This window comes from Pseudorasbora parva, chromosome 18 (assembly GCF_024679245.1).
Source record: "Pseudorasbora parva isolate DD20220531a chromosome 18, ASM2467924v1, whole genome shotgun sequence".
In the NCBI taxonomy this organism is placed as follows: domain Eukaryota; kingdom Metazoa; phylum Chordata; class Actinopteri; order Cypriniformes; family Gobionidae; genus Pseudorasbora; species Pseudorasbora parva.
Window position 1 is genome coordinate 25067741 of NC_090189.1, and position 24643 is coordinate 25092383.

The following is a 24643-nucleotide window of genomic DNA, read 5'->3' on the forward strand; positions in this document are numbered from 1 at the left end:
GGGGGGAAGAAACCGCCATGCGTGCTTCCATGCCCCGAGAAGAGCCGCTGGATGGTGCAGGTGAGGGCAGAGATAAGGCAGCGCCCGTCTCTAACCCCTCTGCAACATCCAATTGTGATCCCCACGACTGCAGCCTCCGCTCCGCCTCGGCGGCAGCGGGACCAGAGCCGCGGGGAACACGAGCCGAGGCACCCTCCTCAAAGAGTGCACGGCGGGAGCGCAGCGTTCTCAGTGGCATACGCTCACAGTGCTCGCAAGCAGCCCCCTCGAGGGCTGCCTGGGCATGCTGCACTCCCAAGCAGGCTACACAAAGAGAGTGTGTATCCCCACTCGTGATGTAACGTGGGCAGGGATGAACACAACTCTTAAAACTGCTTTCACTCGCCATAATTCTCTATCTATTTTATTTTCTCTTTGTTTTGTTAATATATATGAAATATTTAACAAAAAGGGTGGAAAAACTCTTCAATAGACAGACAAAAACACCAAATAGACAGACAGGTTCACACAGATCGCTTGCTGAAGGCTCAGAAGCTAGTTCCTGTTTGTTTTCGCGGACGTTTTATAGCTTCCGGTCGATGACGTCATCACGCCGACGATCGATCTTTTTTCCGATGGAATGGTTCTACAGGCGCTTTACGACGCATTAACGCAGAGGCGTTCTCACAGCGTTTCGACGCAGCTCGAGTTCCCCGAAAGGGAACAATAGTATTTTGAGTTTCTATTCATTAAACCAATTTCCTTAATTGTGTAAAATCAAAATTTTAATTTCAATGAACTCAAAATTTTAGGCAACCAGGTTACTTACTTTTTAAAAGTTAAAACAACAATATTTTTTTTACAGTGTATTCATGCAAAAATATTTAGCAAGCTGTCTATAACACAAACCTAGAGGTGTCTCTGAAGCAACATTCATTTTTTTACACTATCCTAAGACATTAGCACTTTTATGACTGTAAACTAAAGATAGAATTCACTTTACTAAGCATGTAAAAATTAAGTATTTTATAGCAAGTCTAACAATTAAACACTATGCAAAACTTAAATGCTCTAGTAAGTGGTCCATGCAGTATATGACGGTTAGAGATAACATACTCAGCCTGTTTTACTGCATTTGCCGTGTAGAATCAGGCAAGTAATTACCTCTTAAAGTTGTTAGCATGAAATTTAAAACAGGTAGGCCGCAGTCCACCTACGATTAAGTTACCGTGGACGGGTGCGTTCAAGTTTACTTGGCTGCTACTCAACAATATAGTGAGGCATATGTTTCATGTTTAGGCATGTCAGGATTGACCAGAGTGCAAAAACACATAAAAACTGTGAGCTGATCAGGGTCATTGAGGGGAAAGCAAAGTGTTGGCGATGATGGGCCCCAGATGAATGTTTTGGAAATGTCTCACAAGACACAAAGAATCGCCTCTTCGACACTGAAACTCAGATGTGTGCAGCTGGGAGTATGAGCTGTTGTGAGAGAACCACTCTGCATTGTTCCTCAGCCTCCTACCTTCGTCTGTCCGTGATGTAATGGAACAGGTTGTTATAATCCATATACGTATTTTAATCATCCAGAGACATGGCAATGTGAACATAAATATAATTTCTCCTCTAGTGGACTTTAATTCCTATGGTAATAAAACCCCACAAAACTGTAACCTATTAAAGCTAAATATGGTTGTATGCCTTTATCTCCATTTTTTAATGCAATTTCATGTGAATGTGCAAGACTTCCAATTCATTAGCTGCTATAGGTAGAGGTTCTCTCAGAGGTTCCCTTTCAAAATCGTTTCACTTGACCTTGTGTCAGTACCTTTGCCTGGAATACTGAAGCCATATTACATCATGGCAGAAAAAATTACTGGCCAGTGATGATCGAGAACTCATGTGATGGGCAAAGCATCTGCTATATTACACAATGCCGGATGTTCATAACCTTAACCTTTTCCCCCCTGAGGTCCATGATGAGATCTCTTGGGATTATGATGGAAGAACTTCTCTTCTCTCAACAGAGCTGAGCGCTGAGGCTATGCCAAGCTGCTGCCCATCAGAGAGCCACTGCGGCCCACCTCAGCCCTTCATCCCGAGGCTGGAAGTTCAAGCCATTCAAGCCATAAAAAAGGAAATTTACTTTGATACTTAAGTACTTTTGAATTCAAATACTTCTGTACTTTTACTTGAGTAAAAATCTGTTTTTACAACTTTCACTTGTAACTGAGTAATATTTGACCAGTAGTACTTTTACTTTTACTCAAGTAATAGAGTTGTGTACTTTGTCCACCTCTATGGCCAACATAACTGAGAAGGCCTTTTTTTGTGGAAGGACAGGCACCTTCCTTCCGCCCATCATACAATGGTGGTGCTGCAAGCGCTCCAGGCCAAGCTGCTCAAGAACATGAACCAGGGAGGATCCGGATCGGGGGTTATTCAGGGAGCTATTCTTGGCGATGGACTTAGTTTCTAGGCTACCAATAGGATATCCCAAGTTATGGGCTTCAGCGTGGATAGATTGGTGGTTTTGAACTGCTATTGTACACTCTAAAAAAAAAGAGTGCTATATAGTACTAAAAGTGGTTCTTTGGCTTGTAATCATAGGGGAACCACTTTAAGTGCTGTATAGCACCAAGTCTTGGTGATTCAGTGGTTCTTTAGCGGTTCTTCACCAGTTCTTTGGGATGACTGAGGTGCTATATAGCACCGTTACCATGTACAGAACCTGTTAAGCCCCTGTATGGTTCTTCAGCGGTTCTTTGGGGTGATAAAGGTGCTATATAGCACCACTGCCGTACAAAGAACCTTTCAAGCCCCTTTAAAGGTTCTTTACACACCAAATAACTACTTTTGGTGCCGTTTAGCACCATTATTGAGGCAGAAATAAAATGCGATATGGCACCTCTTATAGGTTCTACATTGCACCATATGACAAAGGTGCTATAGAGCACCTTTGAAGATATGGTGCTATTTGGCACCAAAAGTGGTTCCCCTATGATTACAAGTCATTGTTTTTAGAGTGTAGGTCACGCTCACGGAGATGAAAGACTCAGAAAAGACAGCTCTGTTAGATGCGCCTATTAGTCCCCAAAGTCTCTTTAGCAATGCCGGGGCATGCTTTCTAAGAAGTCCTTGGAGGCTCAAAAGTAGTCCAAATCCATAAGCCACCTCTGCTTTCTCAGCTCCTTGGAAAGAGCTTGAGCCAGTGGTGAGACCCAAGATGTCGAGGTGCTTCCCTAAGCAGATGGGACCCCAGCAAGCCGGCAGAGTCCATGCCGCGTTCCTGAGAGGTGTAGCATGAAGAGGAAGGCACTGCCCAGTGCGAGCAACTTGCTGGTGTTCAGGGAGGTGGCATGTTGTTCTCAGTCAAAAATGCAGACTTCTCGTCCACCTCAGGTGTTGGGGCTCAACCCACACAGAGCCTTTTGTTCTTGAAAATAGACTTGGACTCTCATTCGATGTGAGCATGTATGTCTCAAAAGTGTATGCTAGTGATGAACTAGGGCCCTTGCATTGTTCAAGCTGGGGAAGTCCTTCCTGCTGAGGCATTTTTAGAAAACATTGGGGTTGATGGCAGCAGTCATGGATGTTTGTTACCTGGGCTGTTCTAAGACACCTTCAGCTGTGGCTGAAAGCTTGTATGCCATGTTTGGCAGAGATTCCAGATTAAAGTTTTGGTGACTTACACCTGCTTGAGTACATTGGTTCCCTGGGATGTATGACCGGTAAGACTTGATGTAAAGTGGATGGTGCACTGCAAAAAAAAAATCTTACTTAGTAATTTTGTCTTGTTTCTAGTCTAAATAAACAATTCTTAAATTAAGATGCATTTACTATATAATTAAAATGACACAAGATTTTTGTTCTTTTTTTGTTGACAATACAATCAAAATTAAGTGAGTTTTTGCTTAAAACAGGCAAATTATCTGCCAGTGGGGTGAGGAAAATAATTGTTTCTGATTTAAATCTTGTTTCTTTGTTTCCATCCCAAAGAGAAATAAGATTATTTTAAGAAACTCACTTCATTTTTATATATTTTTCCCCAGAAAAAATGTCTTATGTCATTTTACTTATCTAGTAAATGCATCTTGATTTAAGAATATTTAGATATTTGGACTGGGAACAAGAAAATAAATACGAAATAAGAAGAACATTTTTTGCGGCGTGGTCACAATGGATGCCCCCACAACCAGCTGAGGAGACCTGCGTTATGGCAGTCCAGCACATGGACAAGAGTGCATAAGGTATGGCATATAAACCGCTTCTATCATTGCATGGGGCTGCCACTTTCTCATCTGTACGGGGGGGAAAAAACATTGGTGGGTGCATACATCAATGGTCAAGGTGGCATTCAGTTCTTGCACACTGCAGAGGCTGGTGGAGTGTCTCCTTTTGTGTAGTTTTACTCCATCCGGTCAGTCTCTGTCCCCGGTAGCCTAAACTGCAGGGTAGACATGCCATCCAGGGAGGGTGTAGTCCATGGAGAGTGGTGGCTGCATCCCCAGATGGTACAGCTAATTTGGAGCCTGTTCGGGAAGGCAGAGATTGATTTGTTTACATCAGAAGATAACACACATTGCCCGCTGTTCTTTTCTCTGACGCGCTCCCCTCGGGGGGGGGGGGGGGGCGGGGGGGGGGGGTGGGGGGGGGGCGTGGGGTCGAGCCAGGTGTGTAACAAAGATGAATACTATAGCAGAGGCTAGGTTCCCTTCTACTAGTTATCTTTATGCTCATAAAATGAAAGGTGTTTGGTGCTTGGTGCGAGGCGCATAATGAGGACCCAGTGACTTGCCCGTGTCATTTTATTCTTTCTGCGGGACCGCTTGGACAGCAACCACTCGCCTTATACACTTAAGTTGTATGTGGCTGGTATCGCATCATTTCACGCAAACAGATCATTTCTGTGAACAGACGAGACAGACAACAGGTCAGATATGGGCATGTGCCAAAATGATACCAAGAAAGATTTATTTTCTCATATGAACAGGTGTTTTATTTTTATTTTTACAATCTATGACAGTCGCGTGTGTTTGTCTCACTTTTTAAAATCCTCTACCATTTTCAACGAATGGACATGGTGGTGGTGGTGGTGAGGGGGGGGGGGGTCCTTTTTATTGCTGAATGTTAAAAAAATACACTTCCACTGACTTGAGAAAAACAAATCATCTGCTGCTTGTACCATGCACCCATCTAACCTTGACCACAAGGACATGCAGAGGTGAGGTGTATAGACGCTTCAAGCGGGGGAAACAAAAAAGAGTAGAAATAATCTGGCAGGACATAACCGTCAAGAGATTGAGTAGAGATATCACATCAAACTAACTAGAGCACTGTCTTTTTGGCATTTCTCAAACATACAAATAAGACCCAACATGTAAGGTAGAAAGCTGGGGGATCTAAAGTATTTCTGCCTCAAACTTCAAACAAAACATCCCTTCATTTAAAATTAATATATATATATATATATATATATATATATATATATATATATATATATATATATATATATATATATATATATATATATATATATATATATATATATTCAGTTGTGCAGTCATAATACAGCATTAACCCTTTTATAGGGACTTAAATTGTATATAGATTTTTTTTTTTTAACCAAAATAATCACAACTCATCTTTCATGGAAGAAGTGCACGGAAACATATTTAACAAGTATCTGTCTAGTTCTAATCTTCCTCCTATATTTGGTGTCAATATTCTGTGCCTAACCCAATGGACTTCATATCCCTCAACACTATATTATTCTTTCCATCTTCTCAACAAGATGGAAAGCTGATGCTAACTGTGGACGCTCTTTGTAGAAGGTGAAAGGGTTAAAAACAGCTGATTTTAGTACTTCATCTCAGGCTTCATCACTGACTGGTTGTTAATGTAGGAGTGTTTCCATCCAAACGGAGTCAGTCGGTGCAGCTGTTTCTGGTTTGGTTTGGGCCCAATGAGTGCTTTAAAATGGACATGAAAAATGATAAAATTAAAATGACCTGCACTATTTGGTGTCTTAGAGTAACTGTGAATACATAATTATGAAATATATGGACCGAAAGAAAAAAACTGACCTGACATTTAAAAAAAAAACAACAGTAAACAAACAGCCTCCACATACACACTCAAATGAAATGCATTGGAACGCAAGTAGAATATAAAGTTTGCATATTTTGGCATTTTAATGACCCCTAATAGTTTTCACAGCTATTTGTCTTGTCATTTGAGAATGTGTTTGTGTGTGTACATGGTTGTGTGTTCTGAACAGAAACTTTTCAGGGGCGTTCACACAGGACGCGTTCTAATATTTAAAAACAGCTAAATGCTGCACAGAATAGTTTATTCTATTATTTAGAATAAGTGCACATATACAAATGTCCAAAATTGCAATTTGTTTCTTTATGCATCCTATTTCAACGGTTGGGCATTTATGATCACACCCACATCTGGTGTCCATTGGAGTGCATTAAACAAAGCAAAAATGACAACAACAACAAAACAAAAAAAACAGCGCATTAACGTGTCTCGTGTGAACAGCCCCTTTACTCTTGCCGTCCCAAAGTACCAGGACCAAACGGTGGAAGGGACACGCATCCGTCAGTCTGGTGTCAGTCTCTCTTCGGTCCTGCGCTAGAGGAAGATGTGGAGTGGAATGAAGTCCTGAGACGCTGTGAGGCCTTCCATTCCTCCCGTCTATCTCTCCCGCTGGCCACTCTAACCGGATGGATGTGCTGATAATGAGGGCGACTCGACTGAGTGACGGGAAAGTGGGCTGAGTGGGAGAGACTATATGTTCTTTATTTCTCTGTTATCTGTCAAAAGCTATTAGCACTGACAGCCCGGCCCACGGCCCCCTCACATTTAAACCGCAAATCCCCTCTGGAAAAAAAGAAGGCTCCCGTGTGACAAACCTTACCCTGTAGGGATGCAAAGCAAGTCAAGGCAGTGCATCTGTAAGACGACATCAGGTGCCCACATGCGTAACTCTAGACAACAGCAGCATTTTCTTAGAGCCACAGTAATTCCGAGGCCTCTCGCGTTTGGTCGTTCACATTCACGCACGCACGCGCGCACACACACACACACACACAGTTTTTTTTTTCGAACCCCCGATTGCATTTGTCATTGATTTCCTGTTGGCGAAGCAACATGATCATAAAACCAAATTCATCAAATTCATGTAAACATACACCTTATGTTAGAGTGGTTTATATTGCATGACGGTGGAGGGGGGATGTCACAGTTCAAATGGGGGTCAGCTCCCAAAAAACACAACCTTGAAAGGAAAGAAAAAAAAGGCCAAAAAGAGACAACATAAGAGTAAACGAGTATAAAAAAATGAGGCGTCCGTATAAGAAAGGCTACAAAAAACTCCACTGGACCTCTGGCATCAGCATACAGCAAAAGGCACCACAATATTACTCTATATTTTTTAAGTTGTGAAAAAGTTGGCACATCTTTTTTATGCTGTAAATCAAAATGTACATATAAATAGAGTTTTCCCTATAAAAAAAGTCTTTGCTGTTAACTAGTAGACAACTTTTGCTAAAATGAAAATAAATATTTCATTTGTTTATAATATCTGTCAGTTATATAAAATAAAAATATTTCTTATAGGTGCATGTCTATAGTAGATCGGTTTTTGTGGATAGGTGGTGGTCTCTCTAGTGGGGTGCATTGTCCAGTTTGGGGCGCGAGTGCGTCAGTCTGGTCTGTGTGTTGGTGCGAGGCCCGTGCCGCCCGCTCTGGGCGTGAGAAGTCCGCGTGTCGGGCACGGGCCTGTAGAGGGCGGAGGGCTCGGCGGCGTTCATGTTCTGCATACTGAGGAAGGGCGTGCTCTCACCTTCCTCCTCCTCCGAATCACTGTCCGACAGGCAGCTGCGTGAGCCCAAGTCCCGGGACGGTTGGTAGCCGCGTGGCGCCACGTGGCCATTGAGTCTGGACCTGCGCCAGCGCCGGCTGCTTCTCTTTGGTTGCTCCATCGAGGAGAGGTACTCCTGGGTGCTTTCGTACTCCTCCTCCTGAGCCAGCCGGTAGGGGCTGGAGGGAAGGCTGCCCGTGCTGTCTCGCAGGTAGCTGCCGCGCTGCTGCTGCCGGTAGGGCTCGTGGCCCCGCGCCTCGTGCAGCGGCACCTGGTAGCGCCGCAGAAGAGGCTGGTCCTCCTCCGGAGGGTAGGGAGCGTGCGCGGCGGGGGGCAGAGACATGGCGTGGCTGGCGTTGGGAGACGTGATCTGGAAGGTAGGCACCTGCGGGGGCAGTGAGTAATGGAAGTCCACGGGAGACAGGCGAGCCGGCGTGGTCAGCGCTGACACGTACCTGTGGCGAGAGAAGGACAGGGAGAGAGAGAGAGACAGAGAGAAGAGCGAGAAAGAGCAGGAGAAAAGAGGGTTGTGTGGAACAGATATACACATCAGTCAATGGTTCCAAGTACAGATAATAGCAAAGGGACCCACAACAGAGAAAAAAGTTGCATTCAGGTTTTCTCAACTTTTTGGGTCCTTTTTAGTTTTTAGTTTTTTTTACAGTTCTGACATTTACCCAAACAGAATTAAACTTTAGGATCGCATAAATGGCAAATCATGTTCTTAACACTAAATGCCTTTTCATCAGGCATGCTGTCCACCCAAGTAGGATCTATAAATAATATACAGTATACTAGCAATCAAAAGTCTGTAAGATTTTTTTTTCTTTTGAAAGAAGTCTCGCCAAAGCTGCATTTACTTGCTCAAAATACAGTATAATAGTAATATTGTGAAATATTATTACAATTTGATATTTAACTTTTAATATATTTCCAAATGTAATTTATCCCTGTGATGCATTACTCCAGAGTCACATGATCAGCATTCTAATATACTCATTTGGTGCTAAACAAACAATTAATGTTGAAAAGACAACCATTTTCTACTTAATATTTTTGTAAAAGCCATGATACATTTTTTTTTTCAGGATTCTTTGATGGATAGAAAGTTCAAAGAATAAAATTAATTAGAAATATAAATATTGGGTAACAATGTAAATGTCTTTACTGTCACTTTTGATCAATTTAACACAACATAATTTCAAAGGAAATCTTATTAACCTGAAACTGTTGAACAGTAACATACACAATAATTACAATTAATATATTTTGATTTTAATACCCTAGTACAGAGCCCTGCACATGACATGCAGCAAAAAAATAATATGCACAATATAATCATTTGTTCCTTCTATTTACTAAAACATAGCAACATATTTTTAATTTGTGGCCACACCTTCATAATTGTTTTTTTTTTTTACAATGGAGGTACAATTTCCTTGGGGAACAAATCGTATAACTATACCTTTAAAAGGTACACAAAGGGGTAAAATTATACCATTGTTTGCCTCTACTTAGAGGTACAAAATGTACCCTTAAGGGTACCAGGGCCCATTTGTACCTTAAAAGGTACAGTTTGTACTCTTTTTTGTGTGTATACTGCATATATTTTTGTCCACATGTCATGCATGGGGCTCCATACATTTAAATGAAAAGTTAAAAGAAAAGAAAGTAATGTTTCATATTTTAAGCTCAAAAGAGTATATTCAGTAGGTTTAACTATTAGTATGTCTAACTATCTAACTACCCTAACCAAACCCTTAACCCTAATTCAGGGTTAAAACTATTAAACCTAAAGCTAAAAACATTAATTATCATACAGTTCATAGAAATCTCATGTGCCTGACCCCATGTGGGTGACCTCAAGGTTGAGAACCTCTTTCAGAGTTCCCACGGTCATTGAAATTGGGATTTCCTGGCCTAGAAAATCACGAAATTAAGTAAACCCTAAAAAGTTATAAAAAATGTACAATTCTAACAGCTTCATTCACTGGTCTAAAGGTGTGGGATCCCTGTTCTGTGCTAGCTGCTCATTTGCAGTGCTCCTGGCTTCTGTTTTTGCAGTATTACATCAATTTACGCCCACCTTACTATGGCACTAGAAAAATGATAGTATGCACACTAAGACACGGCGGCTGAAAGCTCAATAGCAAATGACAGCAGACACGCGTATACTACAGGAACAAATGAGGCCACGTCAAACCTCCCAGGCTAAGCTAAGCATTGTTACCGCAGCACGCCACCAGATGGATGACAAAGCTTGCCTTACAAGTCCCATTCCGTTAGCGTGCATCATGCTTCACTTAATTATGTAAGCGGCTAATTTTCCCTGATGCCTTTGACAGAAAAAAAATCTGCGACTATTCCTTTGGCCTGTGCTGTGTGAGCTAAAGCGTGCGTGCCCAGAGAGAGAAGGCCAGTGTCAAACTGGAGCAGATACATTAACACTAGCTGCTCAGTCACAGTTTTTCAGAGCCCGAGGGCAGATAGCCGTATGCACAACATCGCAGTCAGCTGCAGAGGAGGAGAGAAGGTAGAGCGGGAAATAGTGCAGAGCAGAACACCAGAGACCTGTTTCACCCCTGAGATAATGTGTTGTTCGGCTCTTGTTGACTTAATGAACCCCTCACGGTATAAATTCTCCTGTTTTGGCCCTTACATGGTGGTGTGGGCGTTTCGCAGGCGAGAGATAACTGTAAATACAGCTGGCCGTGGGCTAGATTCTCTCTGCCTTGATACAAATACTGCGTATCTGGAGCAGCGAAGTTTAGCTTGACCCTGACTCCCTCTCTGACACTCTCAGCTGGGCCAGAGCATCTGCACGATTTGCGCAATGAATTTTACTATTATATTCGTCATGGTACACAGTGTGGCCTTTATACAGTGAGTTTTGAGGGGTCAGCTTTCTTATTGAGTTTTTGATCAGATGTGCTGGTGTATTAAATATCTAAAATTAATATCTAAAAATAAAATATTTGAATGTATTAATATGTTATATTTATAAATAATATATAATATAATACAATAATTATAATGTGTTTATTTTGGATATTTTATTATATATATAAAATGCATGTAATATATATATATATATATATATATATATATATATATATATATATATATATATATATATATATATATATATATATATATATATATATATATAATACACACATAACATATGTGTACATATGGTATATATGTATACCATATATATTTCATTATATATATTATATTAAAATGTTATTCTTATATACACTAAATATAATAAAATGTATATATATATATATATATATATATATGAAATGTATATACAACTTTTTAATATTATAAATATTTAATGTAATTAATGTAATTATAAATGTTTACATATATATATATATATAATGTGTATATATATATATATATATATATATATATATATATATATATATATATAATGTGCATATATATATATATATATATATATATATATATATATATATATATATATAATGTATATATATATATATATATATATATATATATATATATATATAATGTATATGCTATATATATATATATATATATATATATATATATATATATAACTTAACAATTTGAATAGAATAAATTATAAAGACATATTGCAGTAATAAAAATTACATATATTAGCTCACTACCTTTCTTTTATTTATTAACATTTATTGAAGTATATTGTTATAGTAATTGCATAGGCTGTTGATTTAGGAGGGTCAGCCCACCCCAAACCCTCTCAAACGGCCCAAACACTGATGGTACGTGCTGTGAAATTTGCTATTAAATCTTTCACGCCACCCATGCCAGTCTCCAGGGTTAAGGAGACTATGCACTGAAATGCAGAGCAGTCTTACTGCACACACTAAAATGGTTCTCAGTGCCATGGCTGCAGAGAGGGGGCGCTCCTGCGCACCTGTCGCTATGCGGAGAGTCCCCAAGCGAGTCGAAAGAGTCGCCATACTGCAGGGCCGGCCGGTGGGGCTCAGTAAAGCCACAGTGTGCGGCACGTCTAGCCCGCGCCTCCATGCACGCAGGACTGTTGCATTTACTGGTCCCCACTGAGGACGACATCATGTCGGAAGGACAGTCGGAGAGGACGCTGTCTGTTCGCTCCAGACTCCACGTTCTCCCTTCATGTCTGAGAAAGACAGAAAAGAGAGAAAAAGAATGAAAGAAAGGGGAAGGAAAGAAAGCAGGACAGAAGTGCACAAGAAGCTTAACCCAGTGGTTCTCAAAGTGTGGGGGGGACAGGAGTCTAGTTCTTAGATCTTCGTCTTCATAAGACTTCCAAAATACATAGACATATAAACATCAGACCAGTGTTGCTCTATGTATTTAGAAGTCTGTCGATGTAAACTATATATATATAAAATATATATATATATACACACCAATCAGGCACGGCGAAGTGAATAACACTGATTATCTCTTCATCACGGCACCTGTTAGTGGGTAGGATATATTGGGCAACAAGTGAACATTTTGTCCTCGAAGTTGAGGTGTTAGAAGGATTTGGAAGGATTCTGTAAGGGTTTGAGCAAGTTTAACAAGGGCCAGAATGTGATGGCTAGATGACTGACTCCAAAACTGCAGCTCTTGTGGGGTGTTCCCGGTCTGCAGTGGTCAGTTTCTATCAAAAGTGGTCCAAGGAAGGAACAGTGATGAACCGCCAACATGGTCATCGGCGGCCAAGGCTCATTGATGCACGTGGATAGCGATGGCTAGCACGTGTGGTCCGATCAAACAGACGAGCTACTGTAGCTCAAATTGCTCAAGAAGTTAATACTGGTTCTGATAGAAAGGTGTGAGAATACACAGTGCATCGCAGTTGGTTGCTTATGGTGCTTCATAGCCACAGACCAGTCAGAGTGCCCATGCTGACCCCTGTCCACAGAAATAAACAATAGTGTGCATGTGAGCATCAGAACTGGACCACGGAGCAATGGAAGAAGGTGGCCTGGTCTGAAGAATCACAATTTCTTTTACATCACATGGATGCAAAAAAATGCTATGTATGTATGTATGTATGTTTTTTATATATAATTTTATTTTAGATTTATTAATTATGGCAAAAGGCAACAAAAACTTTACAAGACATAATGTATATCCACTGACAATTATTTAATTTCCTTAATATTTGTCATGTTTTATGCAATTCATTATTCACAACATTGAAAACTGACAAATCATAGTTTTCTTAGTTTTTTTGGTCAACGATTATCAATAGATAAGCGAAAAATTTTGTTTTTCAAAGATTTTTTGGATGAAGTTTGCTAATATTGCTAATTTGCTTTTTGACAAATTACCATCTGCCAAATACTTGTAAAATAATAAACATTTGACAACAATACGGTTGGTTGATTACGGAAAGTGAAAATGTTGGGGGCACACAAAGGTTGAGAACCACTGGTTTAACCCATATGTGTGTAAGAATCAGTTTGAGTGAAAAGCGTGAAGTCGGAGCCCTGCGAGGTGATCATGGAGTATAACCTCTGAGTTCTTCTGCACTCACTCACTCACTCACTCACACCTGTGGCTTGTTTCTAAAAAGGGGATGAATAATGGCTGTCTGACTCGGATTCCACACCTAGCGGGTGAATAAAAGGGGGAAAAAATGCTGAATGAGATGAAACCAGACGTATGACACGGACATGACCCCTGGCTCTGATGAGTCCACACGCACAAATCCTCTGCTCATTTGTGGTCAAACATGCCACGTCGTCAGGAATATACCTGTGAGTGGAGGAATGAGCCCGGGTGGAGGAGTTGTGGGATCTGGAAGACTGCCGGCTGCCAGGAAAAGGTGCCTCTGCTCCGTGTCTAATGACTCTCTCAGTTGCCGGTACATTTTTGGAGATATACTGCAATCGGGAAAGAAAAAGAGCTCTTTTGTTACCGACAGAAGATATTACATCACAACCAATTCCATTTATTAAGAAGGGTGACGTACATCTACCATGGGTATTTCCTCAGGACCTGGGCCTGGGTGATTGGGTCCATTGGCCAGGTTTCGGTTGGGATGATCCACATAAAGGTTCTGCCTCAGATGATTGTGCATCTTCTTCCTCTGTTTCCTGGGGGGGAGGCTACAGTGAGGCAGTGTCACTCTATCAGAGATCGGCCCAGAGTCACAATCATAACGCCACATTTAAAAGCTCAGTATGGAACGCCTTATGCTGATTTAAGCAAAGTTCTTTTTATTTACATTATAGTGGCGCCAATATGCATTTGGCAACTTATGGCACACTTACAAATTTATGTTTATTAGATAATAAAATATTAAACCGATTGGCATCAACAAACAAATGATGCAAGACTCTTTTTTTTTGTTGTTAAATCTTGAAAAGTGCTCTTTCTTTGAAATATATTCCACTTAAATTTATATTTTATTATGTAAATGTAAATAATAATTCACTTTAGAGTCCAAATGCACTCAAAAACCTTTCTAGCCAAATATTTAAAATACATTTACTTAAAGGTGCACTATGTAGTATTTTTGCAGTAAAAAATCCAAAAACCACTAAGCCAGTGTTATATATTTTGTTCAGCTGAGTTCTTACAATTTAAGTAAAATTTGTAAAGTAAAAAGTACATTTGAGGGAGTCGCCTGTCAATTGCATTACCCTCAGTTTCCGGTTTTATTTGGCAGAAGTGCTTTACTCTGAACGGCACAGCAGCCGCCGAGCGAACGCACAGAGTAACGTCATAATATAATTTTCAACACACACAATTGTAACTAATATGATAAACAGAGCAGCGTTTCCTCATACTAATAACCGGAAAAGCGGAAATGGCGCTGGCGACTATGTCCCATCATAATAAAAGTCCCGTTGCGTAACAATCGCCCACAGTGGCCTTGCTCAGCTCCACAACACTCTGCCCTGCTCTGCTTCATACTACAGTAACATTAATAACCACATCCCATCACTTGATTTCTGCCCGAGTCCTATCCCGATTCTATTCCACCGGCTGTGAGGTTAAGACCACATGACCCAAGATTCTGAGCTCAAACTTGACGTTATCCAACTACGCCTTTGTTTTGAATAGGCGCCCTCTAGCAGACGGAAAAATTACATAGTGAAGCTTTAAATGTGTTTAACTTCGTATAAAAATAGTTCAATTAATGCCAAAGCGAATGTAGTTTTACCATTTACCAAACCATATTTTGCTTTAATTCCAAATTTTGCAGTAAGATTTTATTATTTTATTTAATTAAGGAAGGATGCATTCAATTTATCTAAAATGTCAGTAAAGACTATTATAAAGATTTCTGTTTTAAAATAAATGAGGTTCTTTTGAACTTTTTATCCATCAAAAAATTATATTTCAATTCATCGCAGTTTCCACAAAAATATTAAGCAGCACAACTGTTTTCAACACTGATAATAATAAGAAATGCTTCTTGAGCATCAAATCAGCATATTAGGATGATTTCTGGATGATCATGTGACACTGAAGACTGGCATAATGTCATTTTAAAATATAATAAAATAGAAAATAGTTATTTTGAATTCTAATATTGTTTCACAACATTACTGTTTTTAAACTTTTTGCATTAAAGAAATGCAACCTTGGAGAGCATAAGTCACTTACGACCCCAAAATTTTGAATGGAACGTTTACTTAATTGATTTTAATTAAACATAATTTACATGACGGATACATTTGTGTATGTTTTTAATTGTTACTGCTGCATTAATACATTTAGAAAAATTTCTAATCAAAGTTTAAATTGCTGTTTACTTTGCCTTATACTTACTTGGTTTTGCAGTAGGCCACAACACAGACTATGCCCACCACTAAAAGAGCCACACAGATGCCGGTGATTGTCAGGACTCTCTTCTGATAGAGCTCCTCTGCCTCTGCACATTGTCACACACACACACACACACACACACACAAACAAAACACAACACAACCAGAGAACAACTATCAGTCTCATTTAAAACTGCAACTAGTTCTAAACTCGCTTGTAAACAGCTCCCACCGCTGTGGCGTCCCTCTTTCGTTTCATAGTGTTGAAATATGAGATATATCATGTCCGGCCTGGATTAACATGTTCTTCCTATCAGACATGACTCAGATCTCGTACGCTCTCATTAACTGCGTGGATACGGGGATTAATCATGAGGTGGGAACGAGGCTCAGGCCTCAACAAGAGCTCTAATGGACCAGCTCAGCAGTGGAAACTGCTTGCGCGAGGAATAATGCGTATCGTTATCGTGGACGTGAGGAAAACGTTCTGTCTGAGCAATCTCCCAAAGGGCACTGATGATTTCTGTGAGTCCATGGATGCCTTCCTCCACTGGGGGGCATCGTAATTCAGCGCAATTTACAAGCTCAAACAGCATATCTAGAGGACAATTGAAACGTGAATGAATATACAGGGCAAATTGGTTTAAGAGGCAATTACACGGAGGCACAGATATAATCATCAGGGTCTTTGTTTGGCTTGGTCAGTTATAGTTTATGTATTCATAGCCAATCAAACCAAGGATTCTTAGCCAGATTTAAAGGAATCGTTGGGATACAGTAAAAGTTAAACTCATTTGACAGCATTTGTGGAATAATACTAATTACCACAAAAAATCATTTTCCATTTCTTAAAAAAAGTGAGGCACTTGCTAAAGAGCTTAATGGGGTCCATGCATGTTAACATGATTTTGATTTGAGAAAAAAAGTTTTAAAAAAAATAATAAATCACCAAAAAAGTTCCTCCAAAAAATTGGCCCTTCTATGTAAGTGCCTCACTGCAACCTCAATTGTTTTTAAAGAAACATGGGATGCTTTTTGGTGGTAATCAACTTTATGGCACACATGCTGTAGATCGAGTCTAACTTCTTTTAAAACACATGAATGCTGGGGACAATTCAAAAGGACATACTTTTCAAATATCAAACCACAGCCTTCTGCCTTTTCCTTGGAAATGGGCCTTGGTTTGGTCTCACAGACCTTCCAAAGGGAAGAGAATGTGTGTCCGAGAGGGATGGGGGCTAGTTAGGGGAGAAATATTTCATAATCAATAATGAAATAATCCAGCTGTCGTTCGCTCAGAGCGAGGAGGAGAACATTATTTCTGAAGGGCCTCGTCTGTGCTAGTATGAACAGAGCTGAGTGTGTGATTTAAGCACACAACGTGACTTCATAGAGGGCCTAGTTTACACGTACCGTAAAATGGATCATTTTCAAGGAAAAACAGAGGCTGTTTTTGTAAGCAAAGAGGGAGAGGTCATATAAACAACCTAATTATGGTACTAATGCAGTTTGGCATGCTAGGGCACTAGGATTCAGTTTTTTCAAGCCTGGTAAAATTAAGAACAGAAAACAAGAGATATACTGCACTTAATCTGAACCATTATCAAATACAGATGCAGAAATCGCAATGGTGAAGCAGTTGAATGGCAAAGTAGCGTGCAAGGATAGAAATAAAGGGGGGAAATAAATTTAAAAAGACAATGGGAAAGAGGCCAGATGGAAGGGGGGAAGATCTTAGATTAGAATAAGGGGAGAAAATGAAAGAAAAGAAACAATTTTGTTTGAGAAGGGAACTCTTATCTGCAGCACTTATCCATACCGCGCTGAAAGCTAAGTTACCATGATCAACGGTATAAAAGACGATCTGGAGGAGTTACAGCTGGACCAGATTTTACACAAAAGTTTTGAAAATACAGCTGTTCAATCCCTGATGTCAAAAATCACACTGTGAAAAGGATTTATTCAGTATTTTTGTTGTTTTCCAGTAAAGATATTAAACAAATCTAAGATACATTAAGTTTAGAAACAAAACTATATAAAGTATTAAGAATTATTCTCAGATAATCTATCTATCTATCCATCCACCCATCCACCCACCAACCCATCATCCAACCATCCATCCACTCATCAATCCTCACCTCACCCCATCCATCCACTCTTCAATCTGCCCACCACCCCATCCATCCACTTATCCATCCATCCATCCATCCATCCATCCATCCATCCACTCATCAATCCGCTCCACCACCTCATCTATCCATCCACTTATCAATCCACCCCACTCCATCCGTCCATCCATCCATCCATTTATCAATCCACCTACCCACTTCATCCATCCATCTGGTCATCAATCCACCCCATCCATCCATCCATCCATCCACACATCCATCCACTTACTCACTCCATCAATCCACCCAGCCACCCCAACCATTGACTTTTCCAGCCATCCATCCATTTATCAATCCACCTACCCATCCATCCATCCATCCATCCATCCATCCATCCATCCATCCACTTACTCACTCCATACATCCACCCAGCCACCCCAACCATCGACTTATCCAGCCATCCATCCATTTATCAATCCACCTACCCATCCATCCATCCATCCACTTACTCACTCCATCCATCCATCCAGCCACCCCAACCATCCACTTATCCAGCCATCCATCCATTTATCAATCCACCTACCCATCCATCCATCCATCCATCCACTTACTCACTCCATCCATCCATCCAGCCACCCCAACCATCCACTTATCCAGCCATCCATCCATTTATCAATCCACCTACCCATCCATCCATCAATTTATCCATCCACCTACTCACTCCATCCATCCATCCAGCCACCCCAACCACCCACTTATCCAGCCATCCATCCATCCATTTATCAATCCACCTACCCATCCATCCATTCATCCATCCATCCAGCCACCCCAACCATCCACTTATCCAGCCATCCATCCATTTATCAATCCACCTACCCGTTCAATCCATCCATTATCAATCCACCTACCCACTTCATCCATCCATCCATCCAGTCACCAATCCACCCCCACCCATCCATCCATCCATCCATCCATCCATCCATCCATCCATCCATCCATCCATCCATCCATCCATCCATCCATCCACTCATCAATCCACCCCCACCCCAACCATCCACTTATCGAGCCATCCATCCATTTATCAATCTACCTACCCACTCCATCCATCCACTCATCAATCCACCCCCCACCCCATCTATCCACTCCATCCATCAGTCCACTTATCAATCCACCTCCACCCCATCCATCCACCCATCCATCCATCCACTTATCAATCCACCCCCACCCCATCCATCCACTTATTCATCCATCCATACATCCCCTTATCAATCCACCTACCCACTCCAGCCATCCATCCATCCACTCATCCATCCATCCACTCATCCATCCACTTATCCAGCCATCCACTTATAAATCCACCCCCATCCACTTATACATCTATCCATCCATCCATCCATCCATCCATCCATCCATCCATCCATTCATCTATCCATCCATCCACTTATAAATCCACCCCCCATCCACTTATACATCCATCCATCCATCCATTCATTCACCTACCCACTCCATCCATCCATCTATAGTTTTTTATTGCTTTAAGCACAGAATTACATTTTCTAGTATGAAGTGTAAATCTTGCAAAATTTTAAAAAGAAAAATACACTTATATTTAATTATCTAAAAACATAAATTATATATGAACATATAAATTATATAGAATTAAAGTACAAAATTAGATTATCTAAAAGTCTTAATGTTACACAATTTTTCTAGAAAACAACAACAAAAAACTGATTCATTCTTTAAATAATTCTTTTTTTTTTTTTCTTTTTTTTTTTTTGCAGTGTCAAGTGGGCATCCCAGAGTTTGCTGAAAAATCCTGAAGGTGCGTGCATAAGGAAAACGGAACACTTGAATCGACGTGAGCCAAGGCTTTCCAGGTATAACGTAATTGGATTCAGTGTTAGTACTACTCAAGTGCACATAAATTTACTTGAAGCTACGCACTTGTTGTGTTTACTGTTCAGTAAATACTCGGTTGGTGTGTAAAACTGACAGAGGTTTACACAAATCACCCCCGCATGACACTAACTCCTTAAGAGTCTGCGACTAGTTGCATATACTTGAAGAAAACTGTGTACTTCTTCATGCTGATGACAAAAAACTGACTCATTTGCTGACTCTTTATGTCGTTCCAACGAATTCAACAAAATATATGGTTGTCAAAAGGCCTACGTAAAACTTGAGCTAACTACGCACACTGTTAAATGCTTGCAGTTTTTGCCAACGTTTCCTGGGCTTCTAGAAAATTTACAGCTAATTTTAAAATAGGCAAAACAGAGTGAGCTCAATGAAATTTCTTAGGGTTTGTTAACATTGCATGCAAATCCAACTTAGTTATCAAATCTGATCTTTTGGGATTTTTGCAAGGGATTAAATGGGATTTGTTTGTTCAAATAGTGATAGTTAATATCATCTATTTGTGCATCGGTTGCCACAGATTGTCTTTTGTAACAATTAAGAGTATAATGTCGGGCATTTTATGCACATACTGTGCACTGATTTGTTCACTCATTCCAGTATAGTGAATGTCATATACAGTAGTTCACTATATGAGGAAAAAGCAAAAATGAACGTAACGGGGGAAAAAAACAAAAAAAAAAACATTTGAACTCTGATATAATCTTTCAAGACTGAAACACATTCCAAAAATCTGATTTAATCGGATTTCAGACCACATATGGATGTTTATAAACATTAGATTAATGTTGTTGTTTTCTGAAACAGATTTGAGTTGAATCCAGATTTTTTCCTGCCTGTCCAAACAAAGCCTTAAGATCCCACTGTGACGAGACAAGGGCTGCAGATAATGATTCCCATGCTGACTCTTGGAAAGAGGGGCTACTATACAGAGCGACGGCTGATTGACAGATTCATTTGTTAATCAATTTGTTCATTTCTTTAGAGTCCATCAGAGAGAAGCTATGGAGGTGTGTCGAACGGAATGAGAGCTACACAGTTCAATCTGGAAATCGGAATGAAGGATTGGTCCATACCCATAAATTCAATCCCAAGAGACTCTGCCAGTGCAAAGAGTTGATAATGAAGAGCACAAACAAAAACAGAGAGAGAGAGAGAGAGAGAGAGAGAGAGAGAGAGAGAGAGAGAGAGAGAGAGAGAGAGAGAGAGAGAGAGAGAGAGAGAGAGAGAGAGAGAGAGAGAGAGAGAGAGGGGAGGGGGGGAACAAGAACAAGATTTAAGAGAGAGATATCCCACCATACACAGGAACACTTTATGAAAGTCACATTGTGGACACATGCAGATACTATAATGTGAAAGAGTTTAAGTGGTTAGATAATGCAGGTTAGAACACGTCTAAAATATGGGTTTCTAGAAGACAGTTCTGGATTAATGGGTAAGAGAAAATTGCAAGTAATAAAGAAGAATTATAATCAAAATCATCAAACTAGCATCTAGCATCAAACTAGTAGTTTATTTCGGTATTTATTGCATGGATTAGGATCTGAGATTTTGAAACGAGCAGCTAGGTTAGTAGATTTTATTTTATGAATTCATGTCATTGTGGGGCGCATTGTTAGACACTTTAATTTATGTTATTTTAGGGGTGTTATTTAATCTCTATAATTATTGTTACACTACAAAAAATACAGCAAGGAATGCAGGTAAACTAATATACATTCATTAAGCTATACAATTAAAATATCTCTGATGTGTCTTACCTGTGGGGCACACAGACAGCTGATATTATTCATAAAAACAGTTTGATGCATGTTTATGTTAATTGTTAATGACAAGATGCTATTTACACTTTGGGATGTGTTTATTAGTAAAACATGCACTATGCAACAAATATCATGGCTAGACAAATCAATTTAGCTGTTTTTATATTAGAGCTGCACGATTAATTGTTAAAAGTTTGCAATCTCGATTCAAACTCACATGCGATCGCATTCCTAAATGACGACTATTTGCCTGTGTCTAAGACTTTGACAAGTATCATCACAGTGAACACCCAGATCAGTGCTGTTGCTGAGCCAGAGAGCCTACACTGCAACATATTGTCGGCCCAGATTCGGCCCACATCTGGTACATGTGGATTCAACACTTACCAGACACTATGTTGCTGTCTGGGAGAGCAGTTGTCATATACATGTTTGAAACACAAGGGTTTTTCACACTTGAAATAGTTAACCCTGGGTCATTCTAAACCCTGGGTAAACGGAATCCTGGGTTATCTTTATTCGAGTTTTACACTGCTCATTCTCTACCCAGGGTTAATTTGTAAACTAATTTGTTAATTTGTTTATTTGTAAACTGCCGTTTCAAACTGCTCATTCCTAAACCCCGGCTTAAAGACCTCATTTGCATATTTGCGGTGTCAGTGTTACTGACTGGACAAACGCAGCATGTAATCTCTTACATGAAGGCTCTAGCATTCCGTGTACTTATATTACACATTGCTGACTGTAATATCAAGTTTTTTTATAAAGCTATAAAGGTACAAATGAAACAGTCTCTTTTTCACTACAATTGTTGCGTTTTCTATCGCCGTGTTGTTGGTTGCCGAGCATCTAGCTGTAACATTCTAATGCTGCAGCGTTTCACACTGTACAAGCGCACACAACTATTACGCTTCTTCTTGAATGAGTACAGAATCTCCTGATCAAAACACAGACGAAGAAGACGCAAAAATAAGCGATCGTATGTAAGCAGATGCATATGTAAAATAACGTGATCATCAACATTAAACATCATATAAATTAAAACGATCTAATGTTACTGAATGAAATGTTGACCCAGGACGAGCTATATGACTGATCAAGCATTTGGGGTGTTGATGAACTCGATCTACTCCATCTGTGTTTCACCATCACTTTTTGTTCAAAATTTAGCTTTTTTATGAAACCTAAATGTTGATAAAAAAAGGAATGCATGAAACTAAAATGAAACATTTTTGTTCTGTTTAAAAGCAGAGGGTCTGCTTTATCTTTTGATATATTACATGCTCAGATATTCATACAACAAAAAAATTCTATGGGCCATTACATTTTAGTGAAAATGATCAACTTTTTTCTTTAAACGAGTTGTCTGGAGTTAAAAGTGGTGTTTAGAATGACGATAACCCAGAGTTAAGCACAGTGTGAAAAGCTCTACACAGTATCGTTATTTTGTGTTACAAATATTCACATTATCATTGATAATAATACTAGGATAAAAGTTTATAGTTCGGCTATAAACACTGATGTCTATGACATACCTTTTAAATGTCACGGTGCTTCAAATAACCATTGTATCAGTAGGTGACGACAAATGACATAAAAATGTATTTGTCATTAAATCATTAATTTAAGAGATTCATTCGAAAACATTGATTCATCTAGTAATGAAACAAGTGAAGTCTTTATGAGTAAGTCACTGAATCATTCATTTAAATGTTTTAAAAAAATATGTAATTCAGTCCGATTAAATACACATTTTAAATAAATTGCCCCAATTAACATTTTATCAGAACCTCTAGTAAATAACTTTTTTTTTCATTGTCTGTTCAGAATCGTACATTCAATTTACATTATCTTTTATCCATTTATCCAGAATCATGCGGCTCTATTTTATATTAAAAATTGTCTTGCAGTCTGAATTGATTGATTGTGAAAATGCAGTCATCGTGGCTTTAATTGCGGAAGTCTGTATGCCATAACTGGTGGTGTAGCTGATATTGGAATCAAAATATGTTCTTACACAAAGGGCCCTGCATGGGATCAGGATAATTCGATTATTTGAATTAATGGATAAGCGACAAGCACTTTTCTGGGCAGCTCACCTGCCTAATATTAGCCGCAGGAAATTCCCACTGTTGTCATGACAACATACTTTCACAGGCTTGATAGAGGTGGAACAGATGTCTGAGTGATCGTCAGGTAGAGATAAGCGACTTTTTTTTCTTTACTTAATAATGCAAAAAAAGATCATTAAAAAACCTAAAAACTAAAACAATAACAAGGAAAGAAAACAAATATAATGATTCCAGGTGCCTTAAATATAAAGACCCATTTATAGGTCTGCTTGGGGGGAATGGTGATTTATATTTATGGAGCTCAGCTGCCCATGTTCACTTAGTATGGTAAAAAAGCTTGGACATTTTTTAAATATCTAGAGTGAGTCAGTTTTTCTTATTGGGTGAACAATTCCAGAGTAATTAAAAAAATATAATGTTATTTATACAAATGAAAGTAAATAAATATATATTTTTCTGTAAAATTTCCCAGAGATCCTATAGTCTAAAAGCCCCTGGGTTGTTGCAGTGCAGCTTCTCTCTACTCTATGACTCTAATTGGTAGAGCGATGACAATTCTCTCAACAGCGATTTAAACAGAAAGTGACAGAAAATCACTTTCTCTCAGGAACGACAGCTCTGAGGACACGTCTGCCCTCATGCTTAACCTGTAAACTGGGAATTACGGCTGTGCGTTGCATGTAGAAATTACTTTTAGTCAAACGTTCCCCGTGTTGGAATAGTCCTACAATGCACTGATAGGTGAGTAACACCTTCAATTTTCTCTTTTACTCGTGTTTCTTGGCGCCAAATCCATTTTTTCCTCACGCTGCTTGTATGTGCACGCACCTATTGTCCTATATTTATGTTATTTACATTTCCTCTGGTCTAAAAGCCTGCACTGTTTCAACATCTAATGTTGACAGACACTCATTTCTAGACCTCCCAAACTGAACAGCGCTGCAAAGTAGGCTACGGAAAGGAAGCCTGGTGAAAAAACACGACTGTTTAAAAGCCAACAATCCACGCGTGCAAAGACTTGATCCGAACGCTGTCTTGATATAGGTAACAACTCCAGGTTAATAAATCATGACATGACATAGGTTATAGAGCATGTGTCAGATTATAATTTTTCTTGTTTTGCATCACTTTGTGTATAGCTCATAAATTATTC

At 39.6% G+C, this 24643-nt stretch overlaps 1 protein-coding gene across 11 annotated transcripts in view; it reads right to left on the reverse strand.

Annotated features, from left to right (window-relative positions):
- Positions 1-5529: 5529 nt before the first annotated feature.
- The window catches only part of nrg2a (neuregulin 2a), a 121034-nt gene continuing 101920 nt past the window's right edge, over positions 5530-24643 (reverse strand). For 3 of the 11 annotated variants that reach the window (XM_067424409.1, XM_067424419.1, XM_067424420.1), the window contains exons 6-11: positions 20732-20755; positions 15632-15734; positions 13824-13959; positions 13607-13734; positions 11787-12011; positions 5530-8307 (exon numbers count right to left, since the gene is read on the reverse strand). In XM_067424409.1, coding sequence (XP_067280510.1) covers positions 7656-8307; positions 11787-12011; positions 13607-13734; positions 13824-13959; positions 15632-15734; positions 20732-20755 — 1268 coding nt within the window. In that variant the 3' untranslated portion in view covers positions 5530-7655. The remainder of the gene's footprint in view (positions 8308-11786; positions 12012-13606; positions 13735-13823; positions 13960-15631; positions 15735-20731; positions 20756-24643) is intronic. The other 8 variants (XM_067424414.1, XM_067424412.1, XM_067424413.1 and 5 more) reach the window with 6 other exon arrangements.